General features: G+C 34.8%; 4 protein-coding genes and 1 long non-coding RNA gene across 8 annotated transcripts; 2 read left to right on the top strand and 3 right to left on the bottom strand.

The window, feature by feature from the left end:
• Positions 1-359: 359 nt before the first annotated feature.
• CAHbeta (carbonic anhydrase beta) lies at positions 360-4,059 on the bottom strand. 2 transcript variants are annotated; one of them, XM_065347658.1, is made up of 5 exons: positions 3,726-4,059; positions 3,025-3,109; positions 1,558-1,697; positions 974-1,213; positions 360-706 (listed from the first exon to the last, which is right to left on the bottom strand). In XM_065347658.1, exons 1-5 carry the CDS (start codon positions 3,816-3,818, stop codon positions 497-499), a joined length of 768 nt encoding a protein of 255 aa, XP_065203730.1. In that variant the 5' UTR covers positions 3,819-4,059; the 3' UTR covers positions 360-496. The 2 variants fall into 2 exon arrangements, with proteins under 2 accessions (XP_065203730.1, XP_065203731.1); XM_065347659.1 differs by lacking the exon at positions 3,726-4,059 and adding an exon at positions 3,201-3,600.
• Positions 4,060-4,297: 238 nt separating this feature from the next.
• Positions 4,298-8,665, bottom strand: LOC135833852 (protein O-mannosyl-transferase TMTC4-like). 2 transcript variants are annotated; one of them, XM_065347654.1, is made up of 13 exons: positions 8,422-8,665; positions 8,145-8,333; positions 7,828-8,062; positions 7,542-7,728; positions 7,244-7,426; positions 6,785-7,141; positions 6,496-6,704; positions 6,247-6,424; positions 5,939-6,168; positions 5,612-5,861; positions 5,422-5,536; positions 5,151-5,333; positions 4,298-5,073 (listed from the first exon to the last, which is right to left on the bottom strand). In XM_065347654.1, exons 2-13 carry the CDS (start codon positions 8,197-8,199, stop codon positions 4,919-4,921), a joined length of 2,337 nt encoding a protein of 778 aa, XP_065203726.1. In that variant the 5' UTR covers positions 8,200-8,333; positions 8,422-8,665; the 3' UTR covers positions 4,298-4,918. The 2 variants fall into 2 exon arrangements, with proteins under 2 accessions (XP_065203726.1, XP_065203727.1); XM_065347655.1 differs by having other exon boundaries at positions 5,939-6,147; positions 8,422-8,659.
• A 593-nt stretch (positions 8,666-9,258) lies between these two features.
• On the bottom strand, positions 9,259-12,771 carry LOC135833853 (elongation factor 1-alpha). 2 transcript variants are annotated; one of them, XM_065347657.1, is made up of 9 exons: positions 12,623-12,771; positions 11,780-11,962; positions 11,525-11,704; positions 11,217-11,384; positions 10,875-11,135; positions 10,517-10,792; positions 10,320-10,440; positions 9,991-10,157; positions 9,259-9,904 (listed from the first exon to the last, which is right to left on the bottom strand). In XM_065347657.1, exons 2-9 carry the CDS (start codon positions 11,921-11,923, stop codon positions 9,833-9,835), a joined length of 1,389 nt encoding a protein of 462 aa, XP_065203729.1. In that variant the 5' UTR covers positions 11,924-11,962; positions 12,623-12,771; the 3' UTR covers positions 9,259-9,832. The 2 variants fall into 2 exon arrangements, with proteins under 2 accessions (XP_065203729.1, XP_065203728.1); XM_065347656.1 differs by having other exon boundaries at positions 12,561-12,717.
• A 113-nt stretch (positions 12,772-12,884) lies between these two features.
• Positions 12,885-15,581, top strand: Membrin (golgi SNAP receptor complex member 2). Its single transcript, XM_065347660.1, has 5 exons — positions 12,885-13,129; positions 13,254-13,427; positions 13,504-13,609; positions 13,691-13,846; positions 13,933-15,581. The coding sequence occupies exons 2-5, from the start codon at positions 13,285-13,287 to the stop codon at positions 14,176-14,178; spliced, it is 651 nt and encodes a 216-aa protein (XP_065203732.1). The 5' UTR covers positions 12,885-13,129; positions 13,254-13,284; the 3' UTR covers positions 14,179-15,581.
• Positions 15,582-16,135: 554 nt separating this feature from the next.
• On the top strand, positions 16,136-17,874 carry LOC135833851 (uncharacterized). Its single transcript, XR_010556579.1, has 2 exons — positions 16,136-17,267; positions 17,442-17,874. It is a non-coding gene; the product is annotated as an uncharacterized LOC135833851 (long non-coding RNA).
• Positions 17,875-19,888: the final 2,014 nt, after the last annotated feature.

The raw sequence follows: 19,888 nt of genomic DNA, 5'->3' as shown, positions 1-19,888 counted from the left end.
ACAAATACAATCAAGTATTGTCCGTTTCGGTTTCCAATGAAATTGCCTTAAAATCAAAAAACGCGGAGCACTTAGTCCGGATGATTAGAAGTGAGACGAGGAAATCATTCGAGTTCTAAAAAAGCTAATGCGATATGGGAAAAATACAGATAAAGATCAACAGAAAGGCACTAACGAACGTATGAAATATCTACGTAAACATCGAAACCTCGCATAGCGCATACAGGGTGTTGATAAATAGATTGCATAACCAAAAGGTGCAAGGAAATACTTTCATCGTGGAGCATCGAAAAAAAATTTTTTTTTAATGATTTGAGCTATCATTTTGAATAACGTTTTTTAAAGGATGACAATAAAAATGGAAACAAAAACTTAATTAAATTTAATAAGTACATATTTATAAGTAGATTTTTGATACAACAATCCTTGATTAGGTATTCAGACTTGCGTTTAAATGTATCACAAATTCACAATATTTACAATTTTTTGAAAAAAATTACGAATAGTATTTCAGTACTTCTTCGTTTAACGATGGCAACGTATTTTCGTTTATTTCGACGAATCGTTTGCGTTGTCTACTAAAATAATAAATATCACCGGTATAAATATCGAACCATAAAGCGTGAATGTGTAAATCGTGCGTTTCCAGCCTCTTTTTCAGAAAACCGTAGCTAGCTATGTTTTGCATTTGTTGCAGGCAGTTAACCTAATCAACAAAAAAATGAATAAGTATATCGTATAAATGCAAATGCCTATTCAGTATTTATGGGCACAATATTCGCAGCAATATCTAGTTCACAAGAGGTTATTTATGCGTCTGATTTTTATCTCGTCAAAATAATCCTAATCAAAATATTTATTTAAAACACAAAATGGTGCATTCAGAGTGTGATGAGGATCATGTACGTTGTTTGGGTGATATGATAGGTGTAGGTACCTAATATACACTTGGGTGAATAAATTACGCACGTACTTGAGATAGTTTATCTTCTATGGTGAATTTATTTTCTGGATCAATATAAGCTACAACTTTCCTCATAGGTGTTTCCGATTGAAAAATTAATGGCGATTCGAATCCAGCTAATTCTAATTGCCGATATTTATCTAACGACGACATGGCATGAGTGCACAACCACGCACGAAGAGGAGAAATTCGTCTATTGTCTTTGCTTGCAAATTCTTCGTCTCTTAAACGATAAAGCAAATTCATTGCCTAAAAGAGAAACAAAAAAACAAAAAAAAAGAATTAGTACCTAGGTAATTTATTAAAATTGAAAAAATCAAACCATTCTCATTGCAGCCAAAAATTCGAGGATTTCTTTGATCTGATCAGGTCTGAATTAAGTGTAATCTGGTAGATCTATTAAGTAATCTCTTTTTGGGTAGAATGGGATTTAATCTGTTCAGATCAGCGCATTTCACATCAGATTTGCTCCGATATAGCCAAGAGCTAACTCCTTTGATATGATCTGATCATGATCTGATCTGATTCAATAACTTCGCGCCTTGGCTCATAAAGTACTTATCCTAGATTGTTTTCCATTATATTGTATTTACCTTGCAATCGGAATGCCCGCAAACAATAATGTGTCTAATATCATTAACAACGCAGGCCAGTTCCAAAGCAGCTGGCTCATTTGTTGTTAGTTCATCCAAGAAATGCTGCGAATGTGGAATAATATTTCCCGCGTTTCTCACTGTGGCAAAAAATAAAAATAAAATTAATAAAATCGCAATCTCGACCTGATTGACTGTTTGTGTTCACATAATCAGCCAATCAAGGTGAGCTTAAATTACCTTATCATTATCTACTTATTTTACTTCGCTCGTCGCCTTCCTTAATTAATCGGTTCTGTAAGGTAGGTATAGGTACCTACCTTGTACAAAAAAACCTTAATGGATTCATAGTAGGATTATGCATAGATCCTTTTAAAGTTTGTTCGTAGTAGGAGCTAGCATCCCAACAAATTTGTGGTAACACAGTCGGCCGAAAAATTAAGCGCCTGAGAAGATTCAAAAGGTCCCATTCAAAATCACGATTTCGAAGCGTCGTTGCGCAGAAAATTTAAAGGTCGGTCGAAAACAGTGAAACAAATTCTCTCATTAGTCTCAAAAAGTCTTACCTAGTGTCATAGAATTGCTTTTCAATATAGGTACCTACCTACCTATCTACGTCTACCCAACAAATGTGACGCGACCAGCGATACCATACCATAAGTCGGGAAACTTTTTTTGAGATAATCGCGTTTTCATGGAAAAAGTCAGAAAATATCAAAAAAAAATTTTTTGTCGATTCATATACTATGAAGCCTATACTTTGGAATGGGTGTACCCACCGATCTCAAACACGTCGTTTTAGTGGTGAAAAACCGGTTTTACAAAAGTGCTTTTCATAAAAAAATGTCAAAAAAAATATTATGATGTAAAACCATTAAAAGGTGAAGAAAATCAAAAAAAAAAAAAAAAAAAAAATTTAAAAATGTTACAAAAATAACCCAAACTTTCAAAAACGTTTTTCTCAGAATTTTGGTTTTTGAATTTCAAAAAATACGCAACTTTGAAATTTTGTCAGATTTTAATATTTTGAAAATCTGTTTGCACCATTGAAAAGAGGAAGAAAAACACTACCAGAAACCACAATAAAACGAAAAAAATTTTTGCCGACATATGGTATGGTATCGCTGGTCGCGTCACAAATTATTGTAATTGCAGTCATAGGTCAAGGAAAAAGTTGAATTCATTCACGACGGTACCCAGAGGAAAATGATTTGATCAGACCCAGCCCGATCAGAAATTGTATCCATGGAATGCCCAGATGTGCAGATCAGACCTGATCAGATCCAGTCACGGTCACTGTCCATGTCCCGTGGGTAATTATACTTCCACGAGTCCACACAAAATTTGAAATTCTATCTTTTACGTAACTTATGAAATAAACTTTCATTCGTTTGAAATGAGAATTTTCAAAAATTTTAACCTATTCTTGGTATTTTTATAATTTTTTCATCTTCTAGTCGAACATACCAATAAACATATCGCCGACGTTAGTTTCGGTGAATCTTGAAGGGATCATTCTGCTGTCCATGCAAGTAAAAAATACAGCTTTGGGCTGGAAAAAAAAAGAAAAATAATGAAATATCAGTAATTAGGATAGTCATTTTTCGTCGAAGCAATACAATATGACGAGCGCAGAGAAATACCCGAAAAAACAGGATAAAATATGCAAACGTGGGTACGGTACAGAACAATGAGAACATGAATGAATGAATCACTTCGCAAGTCGACCCAATAAAAATTTACATGTGCGATAAATTTAATCTATGTAGAATCATTTTTCTTTTTTCTAACGCATCAAATTGTAATACTTATCGAATGTACTTCAGTCAATGTTGCCTAAACTCATACGATAACTCTCTACAGCTGACTTGAGATTGCAATTTGGTAGGCAAACTTCCTATGAACGAGTAGACTTGTTGATTCGCAATATGACGATGAATGATGCAAAAGTAGGCCAAGTTGATCGTTTTCGCGCAAACATAATAATGCATAATTTTGACATTCTTCGCAATTGTTACTTTTTTTTTACTTTCATTAAACGTTGGGTATAAAACTAATGAAGTATTGGTAACATTGCCTGCAAAGTCAACAGGTGTAATTACTAATACGAGAGCGAAACGGAAATGAAATAATTTTTCAATTCGGTTGAATAACTTGCGAGTACTTACTTCTGGATTATTTCTCACAGTAATGAACTGTTCGACCATTTTTTCACGATCCGTTTTGATGTACTTTAAAATACCGCGAAATATTCTATCCATATCTACACGATACTAACCGATTAAGTGGTTATTAATACTGATACTGATTTCAAACATATTCCGATCGACATGAACGTTTCAAGTCATTTTCACAAGGTCAAATAAAATATTTTAAAAGCAAAATCAAACAAAACTCTTGTTAAAATGAAAATTGGATAGAACACGTGCGAACGCGTTGCGTCGTGATAATGAAAGTAGCGTTCCAATAATTTGAATTAGGCTCGCACTTTATTCATTTCTATTCTTGCGACTTGATGACGAGAAAGCCTTGAAAGTTTTCTTCCGTGGTTAGACATATGTAGTTGGAAATTGTCGGGATTCTTAATATTATAAACAACGAAAATCTTTCACATCTAGCGGGTAATCCAAAACTAATTATTCGCTAAAAAAAAATAAATGTTCTTTTTACTGAACTCCTTTCACAAACTTCACATCCCGAAGTACCCAACCTACCTACTTATAAAGAAATAGAACAAAAAAAAAATGAAATAATTTTTTTAAAATGATACAAAAACATGAATATTTTAAAATGATATAAACAACAAATAAAAAATCACGAGCAATAAAAAATTTGTAAGCAATCTTAAACAATCGTTTTGTAAATCAATTACGTATAAAATTAAAAAAAAAAGTAAATACTTACATAATGTAGGTACACGATACTTGATAAACAAAAACAAAACAGAGCAAAAAAAAATTAAAATTAAAATACGTAAGTAAAATGTCATTTCGAAGTATAAACGATGAAAGGAACTTTTTAAAATAACATAACTTACACGTAACAACAGATATGATTTCGTCAAATGGTAATACATATAAAAATTTCTAACCGACCTTTCTTCAAGTAATTATACAATAGGTATGCAAAATTATTTTCACAAAAGCTTTTTTTACAGCTTTTAAAAAAAGAAACGAAATTTTTTGTTTTTTACCACTTGTAAAAATAGGTAGTAAAAAAAATTGCCAAAATACAGATTTATGAATTTAAGTAATACCAAAAATCATAATGCGTAGAGCATTTTTACGGCAACAGTATAAATGGACATAAGGAGAAATACAAAAATGAAAATGAATAAAAATCTCGACTCGAGCTTCACAACCTAATTCAAATAATTCGCCGCGCAATCCTCAAATTTACCTAATTTATTCAAAGAGTCTAATTGCTGCTTCGCTTTGGAAGAAGAATCGAGACGGTACGCCTCCGAATAATAATGTTTAGCTTTGCAAAATCTATTCCATCGATGATACAATACACCTTGAAGAGAAAACATACAAACATCAGTACTTGACAGGCATGTTTCGAAAAATTTCAATTTCAGCGTTATCAATTACCTAAATTATACAGATACGTGGATTGCTGCGGATTCAAACTTATTGCTTTCAGGAAATGTTTCTCCGATTTATCATATTCGTTTAATTTGCCCAGCACGTTGGCTAAATTGAAATGAATATTTGGTTCGAGAGGTAAATGTAACAACGCATTGTACGATTCACTTACCGCTTCTTTCAACCGACCTAAAAAAAAATAAATAATGAAAATTATAAAAAAACACGATTTACTCGAGTAGGGAAAAATGTATCTATTATAAAAAAAATCGCTCACCCAATGAATCCAACATTACGATTAAATTACTCCAGGCAATTTTATGAGTCGGTTTTAACTTGGTTGCATTTCGCCAAGCTGCAAGAGCTTCACAATTTCTTCCAAGTTCAAGGTACTGAATGAGTAAATAAGTAAATTAATACGCGTCATTTTTTTCCAACTCGATATAAATTATGGAAAAGAAAGTTACCAAATTGCCAAGATTGTAGTAACAATCCGGATACTTCTTACGGTATTTCAAAGCCTCCAAATAACAATATTCCGATTCATTTAACGACCCCATACTAGAATAAACGATTCCTAAATTCATCCAAGCTGTGGAAAAATCCGGACGAATTTCCAACGCTTTATTTAATAATCTTTCCGCCGCGTTGAAATTTCCTTCATCTCGATAAATATTGGCTAAATTATTCATCGCTAAATCGTATCGAGGATGTAAACTGCAGATGGTAAAATAAAAAATTACATTTGAAAATGAATATGTAGTAGGTACGCACGACTCGAGAAAAATGCTCACTTCAACGCTTCTTCATAGTGTTGAATAGCAAACTTTTTGAATCCTCTATCGGCAGCATTTTTCGCCAAATTATAATGCACTTTAGCGTTCAAGGGACAGACTGATAAAGCACTTTCGAACAGCTTTCTTTCATTTAACCAGTCACTAGTTCTGTGAATAGAGCGTAACATGAGAACAATCAACATGAACAGAGTTGACGCTCGTATGATCTGAAAATCGAAAGAAATTATCTTCAAGTTCGTCGATTTAAGCTACATGAACATTTACATAAGTATATCAATACCTATCTAGAATCAAATTGAACATACTTTACTTAAATTACGAAATATCATTGAAAATCTTTGCAATCCTGCGACAATAATTAGAAAATAACCGAAAGAAGGCAAATACAATACTCTCTCGGCAATAACGAAGCCAACCTTGAAAAAAATATTGGACGCGGGAGAGAATAAAATAAACATCGAGGAAACGCCGGTAATCAAAATTCTGTAACGAAAATCATCGATCAAAATGGGCTGAAAAACCATACAAAGCTACGCGCAAAGAAATGACAGTACCGCTGTGTGATTCCATCACTTCTGTACATGCTGAATAATAATGCGCTCAGAGCCAACCAAAATATGACGATGAAAATAATTCGATAATCCAATATCTTGGCGTTTAAATTGATCAAAGGTATACATCCCATCGACCAGTCAAAGCACAGCCATTCCGGACACATTAAAATCCAAATGTTAAGAAGATAAATATAATTGTAATTTAAAACCTGAAAATGGAAAACATCAGTTGGATTAATAGAACTAAATTACGCCAATAAATCGACAATATCACGCTTATATCGCTTACTCGGGTAAAAAAATTTTCCTCAAACGAAGCGGGATTATCTATTTTTTGAAATTTTGGTAACGTAGATCCCATAAGCCACCATCTAGTATACAACGCTGCGCCGGTCATCGTGGCTAGTACCATATGTCTGATAATTAGGCTAGCTAATGACCACGTACGTAGCGAAGCTCCAACGCTGCAACTTTTACTAGAAATTTTCGACGCCGTTTTCGAACCATGGTTCTCCCACAAGTCGAACCGAATAAAATTTGATACATTTTTGGAAGCAGACGATTTCCGCACCAGCGTCACCATGTCTCGGATTCTTCCTACGGTCAGCTTATTCACAATTACGATGTCGTAAATACTGATCACACCCTGCACAAAAATACGATATTAGGTACCTTACCCATATTGCCAACGAATACGCGTAAGAAAATTGTGCAAACCATTTGCACACAAATAGGTATAGGTACTTACAATAATGGTAATGCCTTGTTCTTTACATAACATCGCAATGATACTAGATACACAACTCATTGACGTATGTACGAGGGTAGAAAATAGAGATCGCTCGAAGGTACAACCATGATAGTATATAATGAAAGACAAAAATGCGAAAAATGCGCTAAGTAATTCCGCTTGACCGACAATTCCAGCCACCTTAAAGTTGTTAAGCACATCAAAAAAAAAAAAAAAAAATTAAAATAGAAAAATTATTCCATATATTTTTTAAAAAGATATCGGCATCGAGATGACCAACATATCACCGTCTTACCGATTCTGTATGAACAGGATGAATAGCAAATAATAACGCGCAAAACAACGAGCTTCTGGGACACTTCATTTCAAATAAAATACTGTATACTACAAACGTCAAACACGATATCACCATATGCAGAATTAAATTGAAACAATGAAATACGTATGGATTTAGTTTGTGATCGCTAATACGATGTAAGAATCTGCAACCAAAATTCACGCATGTAATAATATATGCAATTCAGACTATCATAAAGTACGTATGTAAGTTCATTTCGATTTCAATGCTCGAAAAATATTACCGGAATGTTAGTATTGTCAGAGGCCTATACGATTTGTGACTAGCAGTATGAGTGATCGAAGTTCCCCAAAAATCGTGAAAAAAAACTTCGTACCACTCGACATCTGGAGAAGTGACATCTTTATTATTTATAACCGCTTCGTGATCATCAAAAACGAATGCTCCATTCAACGAATTCGAGAACGAAATGAATGCGGCGATACTAACCACAACGACTGCTGAGAAACCGCTCAATTCTATAATTTGAAAATTCAATGTTTAGGGAACAAACGCCGCAGGCATTTGCAAAAGAAAATTCTAGTTTGAATAGAAAATTACTTGGCAAAGGGATAACCGAGTCCCATGCTTCAAAATTGTTTTTCTTCGAACTCATCGTTTCCAGCAGTACTGATAAGAGATCAAATACCAAAACGGTAACTTTACACAATCTCGTCTCACATTATGGATTAATATGAATTCATGGCCGATATGAAGGAAGAAAAATGAATGATACCATGGCACCGGAACCTGAAAATATTCGCAGAGAGAGAGTTGAACGAAAGTGTTTACCGGTTTCTTGCAGAATGTTATAATTTTTTATCAACAACACACTCACCTTCAATTTGCTTGCATCTCATTCTTACGAAAATCTTCTCGGACGATGATTCGTCGGGGACCATAGCAGGCCAACTTTTTCATGTCTGAATTACAGAAAATCTTTTCAATCGTATAAAAGTTCAATTATTTTCAATTGCATCGAGCTACTCTGCAGCAATAAACATTGATTGCGACTGCGCATCCTGAAAGGCCCGATGTCCACCAGCAGCGGAGCGAGGAGGGAGCTACTTCATAACCAATCAGAGAGCGAAGCAAAAGCTTTCAACTTTTCGTTTTTCCAAAATCAACTCAAAAGTTGAATTTTTGATTTGAAAAATTTGAAAGACCAGTACTTTTTGAAAATACTAGTATGAATATTAATTACACGCTGTCAAAGAGAGGTCGTTATAGTTATAGACTGATAGTAATGAAATGAAATTATCGTATCGGATGAACTGTGGAAATTGGATAATTACTCAGTTGCCCATCGGTTTTCCATAGCATAACCGGAAAACTCAAAATAAATGAACTTCAAGAGAAAACGTAACTGGGTAAAAATTTCACACCTCCGCAGTAATTCCAAATTGAGAATGGCGAGTTTCACAGAATGGATCTTGTGAACTTCACATTTCAAATCCGCTACAACCGTAAAGATCCGCGAACTGAGAAATTCAAAAAAGCTCGTAATATTCATCTTTCGAAAAACATATCTTTGCTACTGCGCCGTAAGATCAACGGAGCAGTCCTTGCACCGGCAATTGATACAATTACAAATCAAATTCTCAAATTCAAATCAATCAGTCAGTCACACTACTTCTCTCAACTAAGATCATAACATAACAAAAAACACATTACGATCGTTTAAGCATTTTTATTGGCCTTTGTAGTACCACCATAAATGAAAAATACAAATAAAAAAATGCACAAATTAACAATTAACTAATATTAAAATAAATTTGTCAAGCCAACATTACGAAGCGCAATATAGTATATGTAGATGTGAAGAATCGAATTTCTAAACTGTGTTTAAAAATAAAATAAGACGAATTTTTTTCTTTAAAATTAAAAAAAAAAGGATCAGAGAGGGAAGAAAACTATGAAAATGGAAACGTCGACTGATAACGGATAAAACGCACACACGCTTCTCCACTAAGGTAATATAAATTTAGCGTTTTTTATCTACTTCATTACCGAACTTAATTATTGAAAGTAAATAATATAGTTGAGAAGTATACACGTTAAAAACGATACAAAAACGATAAATAAATTAAAAACGAGAAAATTATTTTTTCTATCCTTCGAAATACTTTCCGGTGGAACAATGGTAAAAGTAGCCATTTTGATAATATGTAAGGAGCGGTTAATGATGGTATCTTCTTAGGCACTAATATCGGACCCTGAAAGGTACCGTTACACGCGCCCAGGCCTAGTTATTTCTTTTTCTGTGCTTTTTCTGCGGCTTTAGTCACCTTACCCGAACTGAGGTCTTTATGAACCACGCTCTGCAAAAAAAAAAAACCAAGAGACAATGATGAGATCAAAATTTGTGAACAGAACGACTTCACAAGCGAGTGTAATCGAATCGTACCTTAATTACTCCTACGGCGACAGTTTGCCTCATATCACGTACAGCGAAACGACCTAAAGGTGGAAATTCTTGGAAAGATTCTACGCACAACGGTTTTGTTGGTACCAAATTAATGATGGCAGCGTCGCCTGATTTAATTGCTTTCGGATTCTCTTCGGTGGTTTTTCCTGGTAAAAACGAAAACAGTGTACGTAAATAGAGAGTTCAAACGGCCAACGGAAAAAATTATGAGAAAGCGTACACATCACGAAAACAGATAAGGGGAGTAAAGTACACGGACACGACTGATAACACGTAATGTTATACTAAGAATCTGATATAACACTCACCAGTACGACGGTCACATTTTTCTTTAATGGTGGCGAATTTGCAAGCAATGTGTGCGGTGTGGCAATCCAATACAGGGGTATAACCGTTGGAGATTTGACCAGGATGGTTCAAAACGATGACCTACGACGTAAAATTCACGATAAGAATAACCCGCACAGACTAAAAATAAAAACATACAAAAAAATGCGACCAGTACCTGAGCGGTGAAATCGGCAGCCGCTTTGGGAGGATTATTTTTGGAATCGCCAGCCACGTAACCTCTACGCAATTCTTTAACGGAAACGTTCTTGACGTTGAAACCGACGTTGTCTCCGGGGAAAGCTTCTTGGAGAGCTTCGTGGTGCATTTCAACGGATTTAACTTCAGTGGTCAAGTTGGCCGGGGCAAAAGTGACGACCATACCGGGTTTCAAAACTCCAGTTTCAACTCTTCCCACTGGTACTGTACCAATACCACCAATTTTGTAGACGTCCTACAAAGAATGAAAATCTCGCGTCAATAACGACGAGGCAAAACATACTCGAAACCCGATGCAATACACGAAAGTAATTTACTTGTAACGGAAGTCTCAACGCTTTTTCAGTTGGTCGGCTTGGCGGTAAAATAGCATCCAAGGCTTCGATTAAACATTTACCATCGGCTTTACCTTCTTTACGTTCGATAGCCCATCCCTTGAACCACGGCATTTTGTCCGATGCTTCCAACATGTTATCACCATTCCAACCAGAAATTGGCACGAAGGCGACAGCAGCCGGGTTGTAACCGATTTTCTTGATGTAGTTGCTGACTTCCTTTTTGATTTCCTCGAAACGAGCCTACGAACATATCACGAACACATTAAAGTTAGAATAAACACCAAAAACCACCAATCCAATTAAGCATGAATATGAACTCACTTCGCTGTAAGGTGGTTCGGTAGAATCCATCTTGTTGACTCCGACAATCAATTGTTTTACACCTAAGGTGAAAGCTAATAAAGCGTGTTCACGAGTTTGTCCGTTCTTCGAAATACCAGCTTCGAATTCACCAGTACCGGCGGCAACGATCAATACAGCGCAATCAGCCTACAGACAGAAACACGTGTTGAACATGTGGCAACGAACTTTTTTTCAATTCACCTCTTACAGTACAGCTCAATTTCACGAAATATAGTAAATTGAACGTAAAAGTACACAAAAACGAATTTAAATAATCGAAAACATACTTGAGAAGTTCCGGTAATCATGTTCTTGATGAAATCTCTGTGTCCGGGAGCATCGATGATGGTGACGTAGTATTTAGCGGTTTCGAATTTCCATAAAGCGATGTCGATGGTAATACCACGTTCTCTTTCAGCTTTCAGCTTATCCAATACCCAAGCGTATTTGAAAGAACCTTTACCCATCTAATTGACCAGAACAATACGTTAATAAGCAAGAACCACAAGGCGACAAAACAAAATTAATAGTACGCTTCTTACTTCTTGGGCTTCCTTTTCGAATTTTTCGATCGTTCTTTTGTCGATACCACCGCATTTGTAGATTAAATGTCCGGTAGTGGTAGATTTACCGGAATCTACGTGACCGATAACGACGATGTTAATATGTACCTTTTCTTTACCCATCTTGCTAGAGTATTAAATTAGACACAGGATAACGATTATCTGTAATGAGACCAAAAAAAACACCAAAGATGAGACACATACATTGACTAAATTGCATCAGCACGGCTAAAAACCACGTTACAGACAAAGTTGATAACAAGTTAAACTCACTACTACCAACACACCTACATTCAAGAAACAGACTTACTCACAACTTCGATAAATCGCGACATTAGAAATTAACAAAAAAATCCGGATATAATACAATATGAATATTGAAAATGAAATTTCGACACGCAATGAATCGTGAAATTTAGAGCGACTCGTAAGCGGCGTAAAACATGGCGACCATGCTTTCAAAACGTGGCACACCATTCACCAATAATCATAATTATAGCAGCAAAAAGCACTCCCGAAATTTCATATTAAACTACAAAATTTGGAATTTCACTCTCGCACAATACACGCATCGCATAATAATTAATATAACTTCATAATTACACAAAAATTAATAAAGACAGCCGGCGATTATCGGAGTGCGAGTTGGGTTACGAAAAGCGGCGAATTATAAGTTAGTTTAATTACACAACTAAGATAGATATTATTCAATCGAACGTTAATTTGAATGAATTAAAGCATTAAGAAAACGATAATTTACCTGAGAAAATAATAATTAACGAATTAATAATATAATATAAAAATTGTAAATCCGACACTTACAACTTCGTGTTGTGTTCGAAGAACAGTTCACACATAAAGAAGGAAGAAATGTGAGCTAGAGTGTGCGATGAGAATTTCGAACCGCCTACTGTTGCAATAGCTACGGACCGAATTCAATCATACCAAAGAAATGTTGCTTAAAAGCCACACATAGCATGCCAAAAAGTGTAATAAAATCTGGGAATTCCGTGCAGTTTTGGTTTCCGTTTCTGGTACGTGACTGCGACACGATGTGCAATTGTGCATTATGACCAGTTTCTTTTGACCCACCTTGATCACTTCCACATCAAACGCCGGGAAAAATGTCAAAAAAATACGTGTTGAAAAATGATAACATCAAATTTTTGAATTTTTGGTTGTAAAGTATATTGTAAAGAAATCTGAAAATAATTTGTTTTTTGTAATGATGTTTCATTTAACGTTATTAACGTCTGCTATAAAAATGATATAAATGACCGAAATTATGTTAGTACACACACGCAGCTCAGATTACGATTGTTGATTCAAGTAATATCCGTCATTCATAATTAATTGATTGATAATAATGAAAGCAAATTCAGCTTCGAATTTTGATAGATTTCGAGAGTAATTTTGTATTAAAAGTTTATTTATTTGTTACTCTATTTCTTAGTATCAAGCATTATTTCTTCAGCGCCTACATCATGGAATTATTATATCATAAAACCAATCAAGTAGTATTGGAGATACGAGACTGTTTTCAAAAGTTGGGTCAACTGAAACATTCGAATATTGATACCTCAACTCTCGAAGATGAAATCAAAGAAAAAATAAATCTTGTCGAAAAGTAAAGTAGTGGTATATTTATTTTTTTCTACTGTTATTTAATACCAGATTTTGCTTATTAAAAACATTGTTTTTAGGAATTGCGATCGTTTGGATATTCTTGTGCAGAAAGAACCCGTATTAAAAAGGCAGAGTTCGAAATTGAAAGTGGATCAACTGAAATATGACAATACGCATTTTCAGGTTTTATATTATATCTATATCACCTATTTTCCTTTACTAAGCATCATAATTTTCATTTTTCAACACTATCCCTATTCATAGAGTGCATTAGCTAAACATAAAGCTGAGAAAAATCGCAAGTTGATGGAACAGAGAGAAAGAGAGGAGTTACTTAGTCGGCGATTCACTGAAAATAAAGCTTCTGGCGATACAGCAATTTATATCGATTATTCCGTTCAGCATCAGAATTCGTTAATGGTGACAATAATAATTTTGAAATATAGTATGTTATACCGTAAAAAATGAATCGTAATCAAAATATTATTGTGTTGACCAATTTTCAGTCAGCAAATCGAGGTGTTGATGACCTGATCAGTTCGGGATCGAGTATTTTGGATAATTTGAAGTCGCAGAAGAATAAACTGAAAGGCGCGCATCGTAGAGTTCTGGATCTTGGTAATACTTTAGGATTATCCAATACTACAATTAGGTTAATAGAAAGGAGAGCCAGAGAAGATAAATATGTATTGATCGGCGGTATTATATTAACCTTAATTGTCATGATATTAGTGATTATGTATTTAATCTAATTTTTCTCGATCGATCACTCGCGATATTCCGAATAATTCCAAAAACATGTATTTCACGATACAGAAATATTTCATGAAATGAATGACGTCATCTTCAATTTATTTCGAAATGAGTCAGTCAGTCCGCGTTGTTTGTTGAACATGTGCGTGTTCTCGCTAGGGTAATCGAAAAGTTCAAAATCTGGTGTTGATGTTGCACGATGCTGAGAAAAAGTGAATCATATCGCCAGTTCTCAGATATCAGCTAGTGTTCGTTCTCTGGGCTAAATTGTTCACGAATACAAATAATTATCGGCATGGGAAAATGTTGAAATTCACTTTTTTAATTTCGCTTTTCACGTATTCAGAAATGAAGAAGAAAAATATTGAACTCTGAATATTCGTTTTGGTTATTAAAGTTTCCTCGCCTATCAATATCACGTTTTTAAACGTAAATCTTACGTTTCTGATAGGTACGTCGTAATATTTTCGTGCAAAATTTTTTTCCTCTATGGTTTCTTTTTTAACTTAATTAGTAACCGGTATTTTGTAAGTTGAATGCTCGAATGAAATTGGGCGGAGAAACTTCATTTTGATGAGATCCGTATTTCGAGACATTCCAGTTACGTTACTGAAACCGACAACTAGATGTCATTTGCTGACTCTGGCGGTTGAGACGAGAGTCTGATTTCCTTTTGTTTTGCGGTTCACGAATCACCATTAAATTACTCGCTCAAATTTGAGATTTTTTTTTCACATGCGCGTATACTTCAGTACTAATTTATTTGAGGACGAGTAAGCTCGAAAGGTATTTTAGTCTGAGCTTTGGAAGGCGAATTGTGTATGATGAGTATAGTTATCCTTTCCGGTCTCTAGGTGAATTCAATGTCCATATATCCTATCACATTTAAACCCCTTGGAAGAGGGCAAAAGAGTTTCAAAATTCAGTTTATTTACTCGTATTACTCGTATTTTGTAAAAATAGGGTTTCTCATATTTGCTATGCGATTTTTTTCTTCAATTTTTGTATTTCGGATTATTTTTACAGGTATTTATGAGTAATTCTTTACAGTTTTTAAGAAATGTCTCTTTTGTATATTCATTTGTTGAAAATGGTTAAAAGCTTGCGTTAGTTATTATCGTATTAACTATGTATTATCTGATTTTTCTATTTTCATGTCTTATATTGTACTGTTGTAGCTACCTAGACGTTAAAATTTATCCCTTATGCAACTTCAAGATTTTTCTGTATTCCTTCATCTTGATGGCAATTGTGATCCTTTTTTTGTTGTTGTTTGAATTTTTAGCTATGATGTTCGTATGTATCTACCTAATAGCATTTTTACGAATGAAATTCAATTATTCATTGTTGATCGTTATTTTTATAGTTGTTCTTTTGAGGAAATAGAATATTTTCTATAACATATGATGGACTCATTTGCTAATAAGTTATTATACTGGGTGTAAAACACTAATCGATGAGTTCCGTTGAATGATTGGAATAGGTATAAAAATTAATCGTATGCATTAAATTCTAACAATTAGGGATTCAAATTGAGAACAACCCTGCACAAAATGCGTTTCATAGTTAAAGAAGTGTATTTTCATTATTTTTCAACATTTTTGATTTTAGGAATGCGAATTCAATGTGCGAATAATCATGAACCCAAATTCAGATTGATCATGCCTTTTGCGGAAGAGTAGACGAAGTGCGAATCGTAAAAAAGGTCGAAAAAGGAATCTACTGAAACAAATCCAAAATTTTAGGAGAGGCGAACAGATCTTTTTACGTAGGTAAATTTTGTTCCTTGTATGTGATCCAACTAAATTGATTCAGGATCCGAGGGGTTGAGATTTGGAGGGCAGCCTGTGTGTTTTTGGCAGTTTTTCATTTTCATCTCCTTCCGATTCCTTTTCAATTTCGAGGAAGTGTAATCAAGCATCCGATTTTTTTTTACAGCGAAATGTGTTCTTCTTTAACAAAATGGTCTCATTTTACAACATTTTACGTACATAACGAATCAGATAGATACGAAGATTGAAACGCCTTCCAATATGAATATTTTTACGATAGCCTTTGTCGCACTAAAATTTTGAATTAAGATTGAGATTGACGTAATTCTAAGGATTTCAAAAAATGAGGATTCTTTCTGTTGTCGTCATAATCATCATCATCATCATCAGTGTACATGTAATGTAGTTAGGTGGCTAGGTGCACATGTAAATAATGCATTTTCAGTTTCGTGGACAGTGCATTACAAACTGTGGAATTGAAGTTTGAACAAGTAGAATTGTGTAATGTACTCAGATCTTACAGAGTACAGAGAACGAGTAGAACGTAACGCAGCGATGTATAAATAATTACACATATTATATACTCTTTCCTATTGGATAAGATGAGTGATGCCCTTCTCACGTTAGTTTTTCCCCTCTTGCATTTGCGTGAGTCGTAAGGCCAAGTTCTTTGTAATATTATTTCAACATTAGCCATTGCCCTGATTGCCGTCGCTGTTGCTGTTGTGTGTGTCGAATGAGAGTTTCATCGTTGGAGGGGAAGTCAAAATTTCTTCATTAACTGTAGCCGGCTGGCCGCGAACAGGATCGCGATTTCCGTGCTCTCTCTCTTCGCTCGTGACGCTTACCGCTTACGTTTTACATTATACATTCTTAGTTCATCTATCTTCGCCTATCGTCGTCGTCTTGTTTCTCGTTGTGTCGGGCCGGTCTGCGATTCCGTCCGTATGGTACTTAAAATTCTACTTGTTGGTTTTTTCCAATGATTGTGACCGTTAGCGGATTTGGTATTCGGTCAGTACGTGTTATTTGTGCGGCTTTTCGAGCACTATAAAATTTCCGCTTGGTTTTTCGAATTTTGTTAGTTTTTTTTTCGATTTTTTTGTGCATGTTGAATGTTTTTTTTTATGCTTACTTAATCGTATCAGTTCGAAATCAAATTACATCAACGTAAGTACTAAAGACCTCGTAGAATTTAGGTAGACATTGCGTTTGATTTTATTACGTTTTGAGGAAAATACCTACCAACTGTGATGTCGTTTCAACGATCGGAGTAATAGGCTATTGTTCGAGTTACAATTTTGATTTTATTACAGGTAAGTCTAGGTACTCGTTAATGGAAACGGAGTATCCCATTTTCGGATATTGCTCCTTTTTTTCTGTCACAATAGCGTGATGTAAAACAGTCGCTCTACTAATGTTTGGCAAATTTCGTCCTTATAAATTTACTTCATTGTATTTTTCATAATCGTTTTTACCCTTGTCTACAGTACATTCAAATCGGACCGATCAAACGCGTTTCAAGTAGAATTGTAAGAAAACGGAGATAATGTAGGTACCTATAGATTGATAAATAGATAGAAAACCATCAGTATACATTTATATCAGAATGTTCGTTCGTTATAATTACTTATTTTGTTGTTCGTATTAACGACTCGAGCCCATATTACTTATAATAACTACTTGTAGAAATTTTTTTTATCAGACATTGATACATAGCGCGATAAAATTCATCGTTGACGTGACGTAATTTATTATTTCATTACACGTTCGACCAAAATTATGGCATAAAGAAAACGGTTTTAAAATCGTGGTGGTAGTCTTCCGTTAACGTAACCTAGCCGATTTCTTGACTACCCCTAGAGTTGGTGAATCCTTTAAAAAAAAAAAAAAACCCTTAAATGCCTATAAGAATGGTCAACATGAAGTAGGTAGATACAGTGAATTCGTGGTTTAATACGTGTGGAAGTTTTACGATTACAATAATAGACTATTGTATTACGAATTTACGATTACGAATGTATCTATTGTGTTGTGTACGGTGTTTTATTATTGGTATATGTACTTGCAAGTTGGCTCTTGTCATTAGATTTGGTCGTTGCATAATTCCTCCATTGAGGCTGATTTGAACCAGTTTGAGGGCCCCACCTATTAAGACACTGCCCCTATTTTTAAAAACGTTGGTTTTTAGAAAAATGCAAAGGTTTTGAATAAGATTTCCTCTTGAAATGTAACACAGGTAGGTATCAGGTGGATTATGACGGTTAAGAATGTGTACAGAGTTGTTATTTAAACATCAGTTTTTTGAAGAAAGAGACCTCTTGGCTATAAGACACTTATTCGAAGGAACCCTTTGATGATGATTTTATCAAATTCAAATTACCCGAGTAGCTGATCAATGTAGGTAGTAGGTACCTACCTACGTAGTTTCCGACATTTTAAAAGTTGAATTTTTGGCCGATTGAAAGTTGAAACTCGCCCAAAACTGGTGCCGAATTGTTGATTGCTAAAAACGATTGAACAATCACGTTCATTACTTTTCTTTTTTTAACACATTCACAATCGATAAAAATTCATTTCACACAGTTTCATCATTCGTCGCATCCCCTTTGTAGCATTTTTGCTTGTGCAGCCCGCATATTACGTTTGTGTACCTCTTACCTACCTACTTATATATTATGAACTCGTGATGTCACAGTCACACACTTCAATGTAGGTACATTATATTTCTCTGTTAGATTAATCGTTATCTTCGATTGTATGAAACGAATCATCCCCTCGTGTTCCTTTATTCACAAAATGTATTATGATTTCGAGAAATTGTTGATCTCGCTTCGAGTTGTCGTTTTGTATTTTTATGCTTTTGTATTGTACCTACATGATCAAAAAAATGGCGCCAAAATCTAGTAATGATACGTCTGCTGTAAGTTACGCGTGCTTTGAAACAAAATGAATACTTATTTGAAAAACTTGTAGAAAATGGTATATTTCTAATCATTGCGTGTTTTTTTTTAATTTTTATTTTTTTCTATTCATATTTTATTACCCATTGTTATATTAGGTATGTATTATGTATTATGTATTCATTAAGTATTTGGGCCTAAGTATGTAGGTATGTGAAGTGAAAAGAACTGTATGACTCGTGCATAGTCTGCTAAAGGATAACGAATATTTTAGCCAACCAGAAAGAAATAAGTCACCAGCTACCATGGATGCGTGTGGTTCTCGTGCATGTTTTTATGCTTTTTTGCCTGTCATGACTAGATCCACACTCATCCATTACCTGTGACACGACACTACTCGCAATTCGTCGCTTGTCGCTTTATTCTGCCTTTTTGTTTGTATTATCTTCTGGCGAAAGAAACGGCTGCCAAGTTTCAAGACAAATCATCCCAAAAAGGATAGAAAAGATGTGTTAAATGGGTACGACGCCTTCCACGAGAATGTGACAGGATTTTTCAGACGGTGAGTTTCATTAGACAGATCAACTTGAGACCAATGATGTATTCACCTACACTTTCTCAGATCTACATAGCTATCAAACGAATGCATGCTATCGAAGTAATGCGCTCGTGCGTATTCGCAAGAAACAAAGAATCCGGGATTAAATCTGCCAAATGACGTGATTTTTCTGAATTTTGTTACAAGCTTGGTCGTTCAGATCGGACTTTTTTCGATTGTGAATTCGCGACCGATGACGCGATCGGACAACGTGTTGCTTTCCCATTTGTGCTCGTCTCGTATTCTCATTTCAATATCCGATTCCGAGTACGAAGCGTCGATGTTTTCTCCGCCTGATTTGAATTGTTAATAGAAGAAAAACACAGTACCTAGTGGTCAAAGCGTATATACCTACTATGCTATCTGATTATAAATTCTTCAAAATAATTTCTTCTCGAATTCGAAAGCTATAGTTTCATGAACTTGCAATACCGTT

This window comes from Planococcus citri, chromosome 2 (genome assembly GCF_950023065.1).
Source record: "Planococcus citri chromosome 2, ihPlaCitr1.1, whole genome shotgun sequence".
NCBI lineage: Eukaryota > Metazoa > Arthropoda > Insecta > Hemiptera > Pseudococcidae > Planococcus > Planococcus citri.
Note: the sequence above shows the minus strand (reverse complement) of the source record. Positions and strands in the feature narration are given on the sequence as shown.